Genomic DNA, 13,222 nt, shown 5'->3' on the forward strand with positions numbered 1-13,222 from the left:
GTTACGCCTTCTGTGCACCTTCCCACTCAGACACCAAGCCCCTGTCACTCACAACTAAATAACTTCCTCTGACAAAAAGCAGTTTAAAACTCGCTATTTGCATTAGAGGTTTAGTCCAACAGAACTGATTATATGTACACCGAAACGCTTCGATACTTTATTGGAAGACATTTCTAACGATAACCTTATGTCTCTAATCCCAAAAGGTAGAACAGACTCTACTAAAACGAAAGTTTTAATGAACATGATTGATCATCACATACCAGCAGCATTCTATCCACAGACTCATGTGCTAGCCGTCTGTTTTATACATGTGCAATGAGCATAAAAATACTAATTTATAAAATCAGAAAATTGGCAAATTGTTCTCGTTCTGAGAAATAAGCATCTTCTTACGCAGGTAGGACACTTGATTTCAATATTTTAACATGAACAGGCTGTTTAAACCATTTGAGGCAGATAAGAGGGTGTATTCATAACAGTTAAACTGTTCTACCTTGTTAGCAAGCAAATAGAGCCAAGTTGGCTTGAAATAAAGATTAGATGGCTTCTCGCTAGCATGTGGCTTTGTGCTTGAGAGATTGTTTATGAGACCAGTGTTAATTTTCACCTGCTACAAGAAGTTTGTAATTAGAGAGAATGTGCATGGTTCTGGTTAAATTTATAACAAAATGGCATTTTAAAAACACACTTGAAAGCCAGATCAGTGATTATAGCAAAAAAAATGCTTGTTAAAATAATAATTACAATTATTAGTGTCGTATGGTTGTGGAAGAATTATAGTTAGCCAAGGTATAATTTTACATTGACCTTTCTCAAGATGACGGTGCCACGTTGAAAGTCACTGAGCTCTTCAGTAAGGCCATGCATTCTACTGCCAATGTTTGCTATAGAGATTGCATTGTTTGATTTTATACACCCGTCAGCAACAGGTGTGGATGAAATAGCTGAACCCACTCATTTGAAGGAGAGTCCAAATACTCTTGCATATCACCCAGCCCCTCTGGGCTGCTAGGCATTTCCACATTCAATCTTCTGAGACTCACAAACAACCTGGAACATAACTATTTACTTCTGCCAGGCCACGGACAGTTGCTGGAGTCCCCGGGATTTAGAGTCCATCCCTACAAAACAGTTAAGCCACAGACCTGAAGAGGAGCTCCTTCAGTGACGGCCTGTCTCCTCTCTCGGAGCTGACGGTGAAGCAGAGCCTCCACGCCGTACCGGCGGCGGTACCGACGCAGAGCCTTCAGCTTTCTCAGGTTCTCCCTCTCCTTCATGGAGAGACCCTCCGGGCCAGTCAGCAAACTACTCCCTTTTGGACAGAAAACACAAGGGGTCAGAGACTGTATTCAAAAAGCATGTCAAAGTAGGTGTGCTGATCTGGGGTCAGGTTCCCTGTCACAAACACACCCATTACGCAGGAGGTCAGACAGCTACTGGAATAACCATAATGATCTCACCAGAAAAACCCACGATCACATCTGGACAAGTACTATATGAAGCTGTCCAATTGGAGAAATTATTTATATTTTCCGTTGCAAAATGTTGCACTACAGCGAAACCTATTGGTCGCAAACCTGACTAACTACAGGACAGAACATGCTGGGTTAGTGCAGCACCATGGCTTTACCTAGGGTTTCATGCTCCACCTTGCGGCTGTGCAGGTATCGGCGCTTCTTCTCCTTGAGGAGGTGCTGCAGGCGTTTGAACTGGTCGATGTAGAGCGACTGGAGTCTGATGAGCTTCTCCCGTGTGATCAGAGCAACCTCCTCTGCCGTGTACACCCCTGCATGTCTGTAGGTCAAACAATCCATGCAAACAGTTACAACAGTCCACAGCAAATGTGTCATATCTAGGGCTGTTACGCTGACCGTATAAACGCCACAATTCAAATTCCACGTGACTGTTAAGTCACGGTAATTAGGCTTTTCCATGTTGATGCTGTAATTAGGCTTTTCCAAGTTGATCACTGACATCAATGCAAATGTATTCAAAAAACAAATCAAAACAGAGCCCATGAGCTCATGTTGCACAACATCTCTACAGGCTATGCAATTGCATGAGAAAACAGGGTGTGGGCCTCTTATTTAGGCCTACTATATTTACCTCAACTTTCCTAATATTAAGCACAATGCTTTTCTTTACAACAGGAGTATAGCCTACCTGGCTGGCATGAAAATGAACCACGTGAAAAGCTTTATCTATTTATGTATATGTAAAGACAAGATGAAATCAATAAGTGTGATGGTGACAATTAGCTTATCACTTGTTTATATATTAACTTGTGAATGACGCCCAGCTTAAGGCAAACAGAGTATTTTTTTGCAACTTCTTCAAATCATAGTTGCATGCTTCATGTAGCCTAGCCCATACCTTAAAATAAAGCACATTCATCCCCTTTACAACAGGTGTAGAGCCTAACTGGCATACATACACAGCACGTTAGTTTCAAGCTTGGGGAAGATCATTTTCACCATAAAAATGCACCTTTATTATAAAAGCAATACATGCATAAATCACATTTGTGGACACTTGAGAACGGTGTTTCCCTGCTAACGGAACATTCGTGCTTATAACCTACTGCCATGTACGCTTTGCTGGGCTTTACGTGGAGAAATAGCCTAATAGTTAAACATATTAAGCTAAAAATGTTAAAATCGGATGCGTCAGGCTCATTGCTTAAAACAGGTTTAATGCTAGCGGTTGTATTAATTGGGGATCTATCACATCCCACAACTGTCCCAGACTGTTAGAAATATTTCTCGGACAGAAGGACCAGTTGTCCAATATACTAGGTCAACTTTTAGACAATGGGGGATATTAGATTGACATAGGCTAGTGCTTTTGCGGTTCGGTAGGCCTACTCCTCTTATTGGCGGATGAAAATTGAAATGTGGATTGTTGTTCCACGATACGAGCCTCAGAATTGGATAAGGACGCACGCAGTTGTGTCCCCGATGTCTTCACTTGTAGCCGGTGAGAAAACCCCGATCACATGAAGGGGACGCAGCCGGGAAAAAACTGCTCAATACAGAATAGCCCCATGTGCGCACTCAAATCGTTTGGAGGAAATAGCCTTTTATTCAGCTATGTTCAATTGTATTCTTCATACTATAAAATAATGCCATGGAAATTTAAGCAAATCGTGTCTGCTAAATGAACTATTGTAGCACACAGCCATAGCAGGCCCTAACATAAGGACAACTCAGTATGCCATTCTGTTCTTCTGAAAGACAACATATCATGTTTCTTTAGACCAGTCTAAAATAAATTGATTTGTTGTGATATGTAGGCTAGAATACATGGATTTATTAGACTTTTTAAAATGTAGATGTTCCAAAGGTCTGCATCAGTGGCTTGCAGGCTATGAGTGGAAGCCAGGAGATGCTAAATGGGTTTATGTTAATTACAGTGAGACTGGCAGTTATTTGCTTGACAATCACCGGCTGACAATTTCATGACCGCCACAATATGATCGTGCTTTCATATTTTTTTTTTTTTTTTTACAGGTTGAGCTAAATATGATATCAATACCTTGAAGTTAAAGCATTTTTACAGAGTACATAAAACACTGAAAATATCACAATTAATCTCATGGACATTACAAGACCCATGTAATGTGAGCACAAGCAAGCACACAACACCAAAAGGTGCCTTACTTGAGAGGATCCTCATGGTCACTGTCGACACTGTCAGCTTCACTGTCTGGATCTCCTCTCCATGTCTGGTCCAGCACCAGTGGTCCCTGCTCCTCCTCACTCCAGCTGTCCACATCTGACAGACAAGCACCAATCAATTCCTCTGCTCTATTGCATGGCTCAATGCAACCAAGAAAGTATTGACACTAGCTAGAAAGTATACAATGCATTCGGAAAGTATTAAGACCCCTTGACTTTTTCCACATTGTTACAGCCTTATTCTAAAATGGATGAAATAGTTCTACACGCAAATAATCTACATACAATACCCCATAATGAAAAATGGTTCAGAAATTGTTGCAATATTTCCTTTTTTTTATAAATATTTTTGCATTTACATAAGTATTCAGACCCTTTACTCAGTACTTTGTTAAAGTACCTTTAGCAGCGTTTACAGCTGAGTCTTCGTGGGTATGAAGTGACAAGCTTGGCACACCTGTATTTGGAGAGTTTTTCCCATTCTTCTCTGCAGATCCTCTCAACATAGACAGGGCTCTAACTCCTCTAGCTCCACAATGAAATAGGGTGCAGGCCAGGTAGCAGGCTGTTAGCCAGCCTGCCAGCATAGTGGAGTCTGCCACTAGCACAGTCAGTGTAGTCAGCTCAGCTATCCCCATTGAGACCGTTGTCTGTGCCTCGACCTAGGTTGGGCAAAACTAAACATGGCGGTGTTCGCCTTCGCAATCTCACTAGAATAAAGACCTCCTCCTTTCCTGTCATTATTGAAAGAGATCATGATACCTCACATCTCAAAATAGGGCTACATAATGTTAGATCCCTTACTTCAAAAGCAATTAGTCAATGAACTAATCACTGATCATAATCTTGATGTGATTGGCCTGACTGAAACATGGCTTAAGCCTGATGAATTTACTGTGTTAAATGAGGCCTCACCTCCTGGCTACACTAGTGACCATATCCCCCGTGCATCCCGCAAAGGCGAAGGTGTTGCTAACATTTACGATAGCAAATTTCAATTTACAAAAAAAAAAAAGAGAACTTTTTCGTCTTTTGAGCTTCTAGTCATGAAATCTATGCAGCCTACTCAATCACTTTTTATAGCTACTGTTTAGCGGGTCTCCTGGGCCATATACAGCGTTCCTCATTGGGTTCCCTGAATTCCTATCGGACCTTGTAGTCATAGCAGATAATGTTTTAATCTTTGGTGACTTTAATATTCACATGGAAAAGTCCACAGACCCACTCCAAAAGGCTTTCGGAGCCATCATCGACTCAGTGGGTTTTGTCCAACATGTCTCTGGACCTAGTTTTGTCCCATGGAATAAATGTTGTGGATCTTAATGTTTTTCCACATAATCCTGGACTATAGGACCACCATTTTATTACGTTTGCAATTGCAACAAATAATCTGCTCAGACCTCAACCAAGGAACATCAAAAGTCGTGCTATAAATTCACAGATTCAAAGATTCCTTGATGTCCTTCCAGATTCCCTCTGTCTACCCAAGGACGCCAGAGGACAAAAATCAGTTAACCACCTAACTGAGGAACTCAATTTAACCTTGCGCAGTACCCTAGATGCAGTTGCAGCCCTAAAAACTAAAAACATTTCTCATAACAAACTAGCTCCCTGGTACACAGAAAATACCCGAGCTCTGAAGCAAGCTTCCAGAAAATTGGAACGGAAATGGCGCCACACCAAACTGGAAGTCTTCCGACTAGCTTGGAAAGACAGTACCGTGCAGTACCGAAGAGCCCTTACTGCTGCTCGATCATCCTATTTTTCTAACTTAATTGAGGAAAATAAGAACAATCCGAAATTCCTTTTTGATACTGTCGCAAAGTTAACTAAAAAGCAGCATTCCCCAAGAGAGGATGGCTTTCACTTCAGCAGTGATAAATTCATGAACTTCTTTGAGGAAAAGATCATGATTGTTAGAATCAAATTACGGACTCCTCTTTAAATCTGCGTATTCCTTCAAAGCTTAGTTGTCCTGAGTCTGCACAACTCTGCCAGGACCTAGGATCAAGAGAGACGCTCAAGTGTTTTAGTACTATATCTCTTGACACAATGATGAAAATAATCATGGCCTCTAAACCGTCAAGTTGCATACTGGAATCTATTCAAACTAAACTACTGAAAGAGCTGCTTCCTGTGCTTGGCCCTCCTATGTTGAACATAATAAACGGCTCTCTATCCACCGGATGTGTACCAAACTCACTAAAAGTGGCAGTAATAAAGCCTCTTGAAAAAGCCAAACCTTGACCCAGAAAATATAAAAAACTAATCGGCCTATATCGAATCTTCCATTCCTCTCAAATTTTAGAAAAGGCTGTTGCGCAGCAACTCACTGCCTTCCTGAAGACAAACAATGTATACGAAATGCTTCAGTCTGGTTTTAGACCCCATCATAGCACTGAGACTGCACTTGTGAAGGTGGTAAATTACCTTTTAATGGCATCAGACCGAGGCTCTGCATCTGTCCTCGTGCTCCTAGACCTTAGTGCTGCTTTTGATACCATCGATCACCACATTCTTTTGGAGAGATTAGAAACCCAAATTGGTCTACACGGACAAGTTCTGGCCTGGTTTAGACCTTATCTGTCGGAAAGATATCAGTTTGTCTCTGAATGGTTTGTCCTCTGACAAATCAACTGTAAATTTCGGTGTTCCTCAAGGTTCCGTTTTAGGACCACATACATATATATATATATATATATATATATATATATATATATATATATATATATATATATATCCTCTTGGGGATGTCATTCGAAAACAATGTTAACTTTCACTGCTATGCGGATGACACACAGCTGTACATTTCAATGAAACATGGTGAAGCCCCAAAATTGCCCACGCTAGAAGCATGTTTCAGATATAAGGAAGTGGATGGCTGCAAACTTTCTACTTTTAAACTCGGACAAAACAGAGATGCTTGTTCTAGGTCCCAAGAAACAAAGAGATCTTCTGTTGAATCTGACAATTAATCTTAATGGTTGTACAGTCGTCTCAAATAAAACTGAAGGACCTCGGCGTTACTCTGGACCCTGATCTCTCTTTTGAAGAACATATCAAGACCATTTCAAGGACAGCTTTTTTCCATCCACGCAACATTGCAAAAATCAGAAACTTTGTCCAAAATTTATGCAGAAAAATTTATCCATGCTTGTCACTTCTAGGTTAGACTACTGCAATGCTCTACTTTCCGGCTACCCGGATAAAGCACTAAATAAACTTCAGTTAGTGATAAATACGGCTGCTAGAATCCTGACTAGAACCAAAAAATTTGATCATATTATTCCAGTGCTAGCCTTCCTACACTGGCTTCCTGTCAAGGCAAGGGCTGATTTCAAGGTTTTACTGCTAACCTACAAAGCATTACATGAGCTTGCTCCTACCCATCTCTCTGATTTGGTCCTGCCGTACATACCTACACGTACGCTACGGTCACAAGACGCAGGCCTCCTAATTGTCCCTAGAATTTTCTAAGCAATCAGCTGGAGGCAGGGCTTACTCCTATAGAGCTCCATTTTTATGGAATGGTCTGCCTACCCATGTAAGAGACGCAAACTCGGTCTCAACCTTTAAGTCTTTACTGAAGACTCATCTCTTCAGTGGGTCATATGATGGAGTGTAGTCTGGCCCAGGAGTGGGAAGGTGAACGGAAAGGCTCTGGAGCAACGAATTGCCCTTGCTGTCTCTTCCTGGCCGGTTCCCCTCTTTCCACTGGGATTTTCTGCCTCTAACCCTATTACAGGGGCTGAGTCACTGGCTTTACTGGGGCTCTTTCATACCATCCCTGGGAGGGGTGTGTCACTTGAGTGGGTTGAGTCACTGATGTTATCTTCCTTTCTGGGTTGACGCCCCCCCCCCCCCCTTGGGTTGTGCCGTGGCGGAGATCTTTGTGGGCTATACTCGGCCTCGTCTCAGGATGGTAAGTTGGTGGTTGAAGATATCCCTCTAGTGGTGTGGGGGCTGTGCTTTGGCAAAGTGGGTGGGGTTATATCCTTCCTGTTTGGCCCTGTCCAGGGGTGTCCTCGGATGGGGCCACAGTGTCTCCTGACCCCTCCTGTCTCAGCCTCCAGTATTTATGCTGCAGTAGTTTGTGTCGGGGGGGCTAGGGTCAGTTTGTTATATCTGGAGTACTTCTCCTGTCCTATTCGGTGTCCTGTGTGAATTTAAGTGTGCTCTCTCTAATTCTCTCGGAGGACCTGAGCCCTAGGACCATGCCTCAGGACTACCTGACATGATGACTCCTTGCTGTCCCCAGTCCACCTGGCCGTGCTGCTGCTCCAGTTTCAACTGTTCTGCTTTATTATTATTGGACCATGCTGGTCATTTATGAACATTTGAACATCTTGGCCATGTTCTGTTATAATCTCCACCCGACACAGCCAGAAGAGGACTGGCCACCTCACATAGCCTGGTTCCTCTAGGTTTCTTCCTAGGTTTTGGACTTTCTAGGGAGTTTTTCCTAGCCACCGTGCTTCTACACCTGCATTGCTTGCTGTTTGGGGTTTTAGGCTGGGTTTCTGTATAGCACTTTGAGATATCAGCGGATGTACGAAGGGCTATATAAATACATTTGATTTTGATTCAAGCTCTGTCAGGTTGGATGGGGAGCATCGCTGCACAGCTATTTTCAGGTGTCTCCAGAGATGTTTGATTGGGTTAAAGTTCGGCCTATGGATGTCCTTTAGTGGCCCAGCGAGACTTGTTCCGAAGCCACTCTTGCGTAGGGTTGCAAACTTTCCAGGAGATTTCCCTGAAACTTTCCATGGGAAGTTAAGCCCGGGAATTTGGGTAATTTTGCTTCAATTCATCAAAAGTTAGCTTATAACAGTGAACCTTTGTGGGATTCACAAGGCAATTCTAGGTATTGTGGCATATTTTGGTTAAACTATCCCCAATTCAATTGAATGTACATGTACAGCTGATTCAAGATCTTGCACACTAATGAGATGCTATTGAGCCCACACTACTACACTGTCTGACCCAAGGACCACATGCTTTCTGGTAAGTTGATTACAATACTGGGTGGGGTGAATATATTTTATAACATACATGAGTTTTTGTTAACTAGTAGCCGACAGCAAAGTGTTTAAATCATTTCTAACTTGTTAATTTCTGCTACCATGTGGGTTTTAGCTTGCTTTAGCCTGCTATCTGAGTGTTAATTCACCTGTTTCCACACACTTAATTTTAAACAACTCTTTTGTAAGATAAATGTTCTGTACATTGTATTTGTTTTTACTAATTTTTTCCTAATCTTTACAGGAAAATGCCATGGGCACTGTCTGATGCTTTGAGACATTTCACTGCAGCCAATGTAGAAGGAAAAGCGGTGTACATGTGCAAATACTGTGCCAAATCATGTGAGGAATGCAACAAAGATGCAGAATCATCTGGCCAAGTGCATAAAGTTCCCTCAGCACTAAACCTGACAAAAGTCCCTCTACTTCTAATCGAGGTGAAAATTATGAAGACACCTTTTCGATAGCAACGGCTCATGGTCCTGACTTCTGAAGGCAAGACCACAGAAGGTATTTGCACTGCTGACAGACAATGCTGTGAACATGAAGGCTGATTGGTCTAAAGTGGAGGAGTCCTACCCTCCCATCACACCCATTGGCTGTGCTGCTCATGCATTGAATCTGCGCCTCAAGGACATCATGGCACTGAAAACAAAGGATACACTTTACAAGAGAGCCAAGGAAATTGTTAGGTATGTGAAGGGCCATCAAGTTATAGCAGCAATCTACCTCACCAAGCAAAGTGGAGAATAAGAGCACCACATTGAAGCTGCCCAGCAACACCCGTTGGGGTGGTGTTGTCATGTTTGACAGTCTCCTGGAGGGGAAGGAGTCTCTCCAAGAAATGTCCATATAACAGTCTGCCGATATGGACAGCCCCATCAAGAGGATCCTCCTGGATGATGTATTTTGGGAGAGAGTGGTAAGCAGCCTGAAACCTATAACAGTAGCCATTGCACTGCCATCCTGCCTGATGTTCAGACTCTGCTTGCAGATGTAAGAGAAGAAACCCGTACTGCCCTGCCCACTTCACTGTTGCTCCAAGCAGAGGAAACTGCAGTTTTGAAATGCATCAAAAAGCATGAAGGCTTCTGCCTGAAGTCCATACACTTTCCACAGTGTACATGTTGGACCCAAAGTATGCTGGCAACAGCATCCTGCCTGGTGCAGAGATCAACAAGGCCTACGGTGTCATGACTACCTTGTCTCGCCACCTTGGCCTGGACTATGGCAAGGTTCTTTGCAGTCTGGCGAAGTACAATTCCAAGCTAAGGCTTTGGGATGGAGATGCAATATGGCAGTCGTGGCAACATCTCATCAGCCGCCTGGTAAAATCGACTTTGTGGATCTGAGGCTCTTTCCCCTGTTGCCATCATCATCCTCCAAAACCCACCAACATCACCCGCCTCAGAGCGCAACTGATCCTTGTTTGGGAACACACACACCAAAGCACAACAGGCTGACCAATATAAAAGGGTTGAAAAACTGGTGGCCATCCGGGCAAATTTGAGGTTGAAAAGTGACAGTGAAGACAAAGGTCTCAGTCTGGATGTTCAAGATGTGGACATTGAGGGGGTCCAGGGAGAACACATGGAGGCCTGAGGGGGAAGACAACTATCATTACAGATGTTGAATTAAAGTTCAATTCATAACTAAATATTTTATTTATATTTTAAGGATTTAATCATTTACAAATATGTCTACTTATGATAAGGTAAAAGGTTTGTCTCCATATGATAAATATATCAAAAGCAAAAAACATCTACATTTAAATAGTATTAATTTGCATTAATTTCCATGGAAAGTTTCCACCTCTGAATATTCCCCAAAATGTGCAACACCACTCTTGCGTTGTCTTGTCTGTGTGCTTAGTGTCGTTGTCCTGTTGGAAGGTGAAACTTCACCCCAGTCTGAGGTCTTCTTCCATTTAAGAATGATGAGGCCACTGTTCTTAGAGACCTTCAATGTGGAGAATTTTTTGGGTACCCTTCCCCAGATCTGTGCCAACACAATCCTGTCTCAGAGCTCTAAGAACAATTCCTTCGACCCCATGGCTTGGTTTTTGCTCTGACATGCACTGTCAACTGTGGGACCTTATATAGACAGGTGTTTGCCTTTCCAAATCATGTCCAATCAATTGAATTTACCACTGGTAAACTCCAAGTTGTAGAAACATCTCAACGATAATCTATAGTACCAGGATGCACCGGAGATCAATTTCAAGTCTCATTGTAAAGAGTCTGAGAATACTTAAATTAAGAAATCTAAACACCAGTCTTCACTTTGTCATTAAGGGGTAGTGTGTGTAGATTGAGGATTTTTATTTAATACATTTTAGAATAAGGCAGTAACGTAACAAAATGTGGATCTTACTCGATTACGAGCAGACCAACAGCAACAAAACTGGTGTATGTATATGGAGCGATTTGAATTCAATATTTTGAAATTGCATTTAAATAGATAATACATTTTGATATAATGCACAAATTCAAATCATTGAAATCATAAATTGAAATTGTATTTCATGATTCAAAACTGAATTGAAAGAGACGTGTGTGTGTATACATACCACTTTCAATATGGTAAATATGGCATTTGTCTGCATAGCAACTTAATAATTTAAAGCTTACCAAAGTTTCATGCTCAACTTCTCAGATGTATGCAGATTTAAAATGTTCAAATTCAGTTCTCTAAAATCAGAATCAAAACCGGACACAAGATTCTGCTACTTTACCAGCAAGGAACGGTAGAAGATAACAGATATTGTCAAATGCTTTGTGTTAAACAGGGTTCTGATGCCAATGTGGCATGTTGAATTTATTTCCTTCTTATGAATTTGGCTCTAGCGTTTGGGCTGTAAGCAATTCTGGCCCCATTCCTGAAAGCCAAGACTCTCTGGAGCGTGGTTGGGTCTTCCGTTCCCCTCTATGGTGCTCATAGGACATGCAATACACATTAGAAGGGAGGGTGATAAAGAAAACTCGCAACCACCCTCCTGTAGCATACTAACTCATGGCACTATTAAAAAAGGCCTTCAAGTGCTCAGTTCAGGCTGATCACATCTGCTACAAGTCTTGTATTTACAACTCATCAAGAGTGTGGTTTGGTGACGCATGCTTATGTGACAGACGTGAGAGTCTGGAGACGCCGTGGAGAACGTTCTGCTGCCTGCAACATCCTCCAGCATGACCGGTTTGGCAGTGGGTCAGTCATGGTGTGGCATTTCTTTGGGGGGGGCCGCCGCACAGCCCTCCATGTGCTCGCCAGAAGTAGCCTGACTGCCATTAGGTACCGAGATGAGATCCTCAGACCCCTTATGAGACCATATGCTGGTGCGGTTGGCCCTGGGTTCCTCCTAATGCAAGACAATGCTAGACCTCATGTGGCTGGAGTGTGTCAGCAGTTCCTGCAAGAGGAAGGCATTGATGCTATGGACTGGCCTGCCCGTTCCCCAGACCAGAATCCAATTGAGCACATCATGTCTCGCTCCATCCACCAACGCCACGTTGCACCACAGACTGTCCAGGAGTTGGCAGATGCTTTAGTCCAGGTCTGGGAGGAGATCCCTCAGGAGACCATCCGCCACCTCATCAGGCGCATGCCCAGGCGTTGTAGGGAGGTCATACAGGCACGTGGAGGCCACACACACACTACTGAGCCTCATTTTGACTTGTTTTAAGGACATTACATCCAAGTTGGATGAGCCTGTAGTGTGGTTTTCCACTAATTTTGAGTGTGACTCTAAATCCAGACCTCCATGGGTTGATACATTGGATTTCCATGGATTTGTGTGATTTTGTTGTCAGCACATTCAACTATGTAAAGAAAAAAGTATTTCATAAGAATATTTCATTCATATAGATCTATGATGTGTTATTTTAGTGTTCCTTTTATCTTGTTTGTTTCCTCTAAATAAGTTTTGTATAAAAAACAAAAAAGATGTAACAATCCATTTCAGATAGTCAGCAAAAATCAAATGAACTCAGGGAATGTGAAATTATACCTAGGCTAAATATACGTCTCCCATAAGACCCACTAATAATTGTATTTCATCAAAATAGGTTACCTGCTTTTTTGCAATAATCCCTGAAAATTGCCTTACTGTTCAATTTAACTAGAACCATGCATAATGGACATTCACCAATAACGACTAACCTCAGGTTTCTATAATACCTGCTACACAACAGGTCTCAATCCCATGTGATAGCGAGTACCAAGCTAATCTTAATATTTCAAGTTGGGAAAAAAAAGAAAAAAAATTGAATCTATTTGCTAGCTAACAAGGTAGAATAGTTGAATTGTTATGAGCACACCCTTCTATCCATCGCCAACTGTTTGAACAGCATGCTAGCCTGTTCACATTGTCATTTGGAAAGCAAGTGGCCTACCTTATTTATCAGAATGAGAACGAGTTGCCAATTCCTTATACAATTGAGTTATGCTTATTGCACATTTACAAAACAAACTATAACGGTCTGGTTAAAATGCTGTGCATGACAAATTTTAGGAGTTAAGTGTATC

General features: G+C 42.1%; 1 protein-coding gene across 5 annotated transcripts in view; it reads right to left on the minus strand.

Annotated features, from left to right (window-relative positions):
* The window catches only part of LOC139368456 (KAT8 regulatory NSL complex subunit 2), a 29,340-nt gene that overhangs the window by 6,691 nt on the left and 9,427 nt on the right, over positions 1 to 13,222 (minus strand). For all 5 annotated transcript variants that reach the window (XM_071107368.1, XM_071107367.1, XM_071107366.1 and 2 more), the window contains 3 exons: positions 3,663 to 3,777; positions 1,634 to 1,797; positions 1,149 to 1,315 (listed from right to left, as the gene is read on the minus strand). In XM_071107368.1, the coding sequence (XP_070963469.1) occupies positions 1,149 to 1,315; positions 1,634 to 1,797; positions 3,663 to 3,777 (446 nt within the window). The remainder of the gene's footprint in view (positions 1 to 1,148; positions 1,316 to 1,633; positions 1,798 to 3,662; positions 3,778 to 13,222) is intronic.

Source organism: Oncorhynchus clarkii, chromosome 16, assembly GCF_045791955.1.
Source record: "Oncorhynchus clarkii lewisi isolate Uvic-CL-2024 chromosome 16, UVic_Ocla_1.0, whole genome shotgun sequence".
In the NCBI taxonomy this organism is placed as follows: Eukaryota; Metazoa; Chordata; class Actinopteri; order Salmoniformes; family Salmonidae; genus Oncorhynchus; species Oncorhynchus clarkii.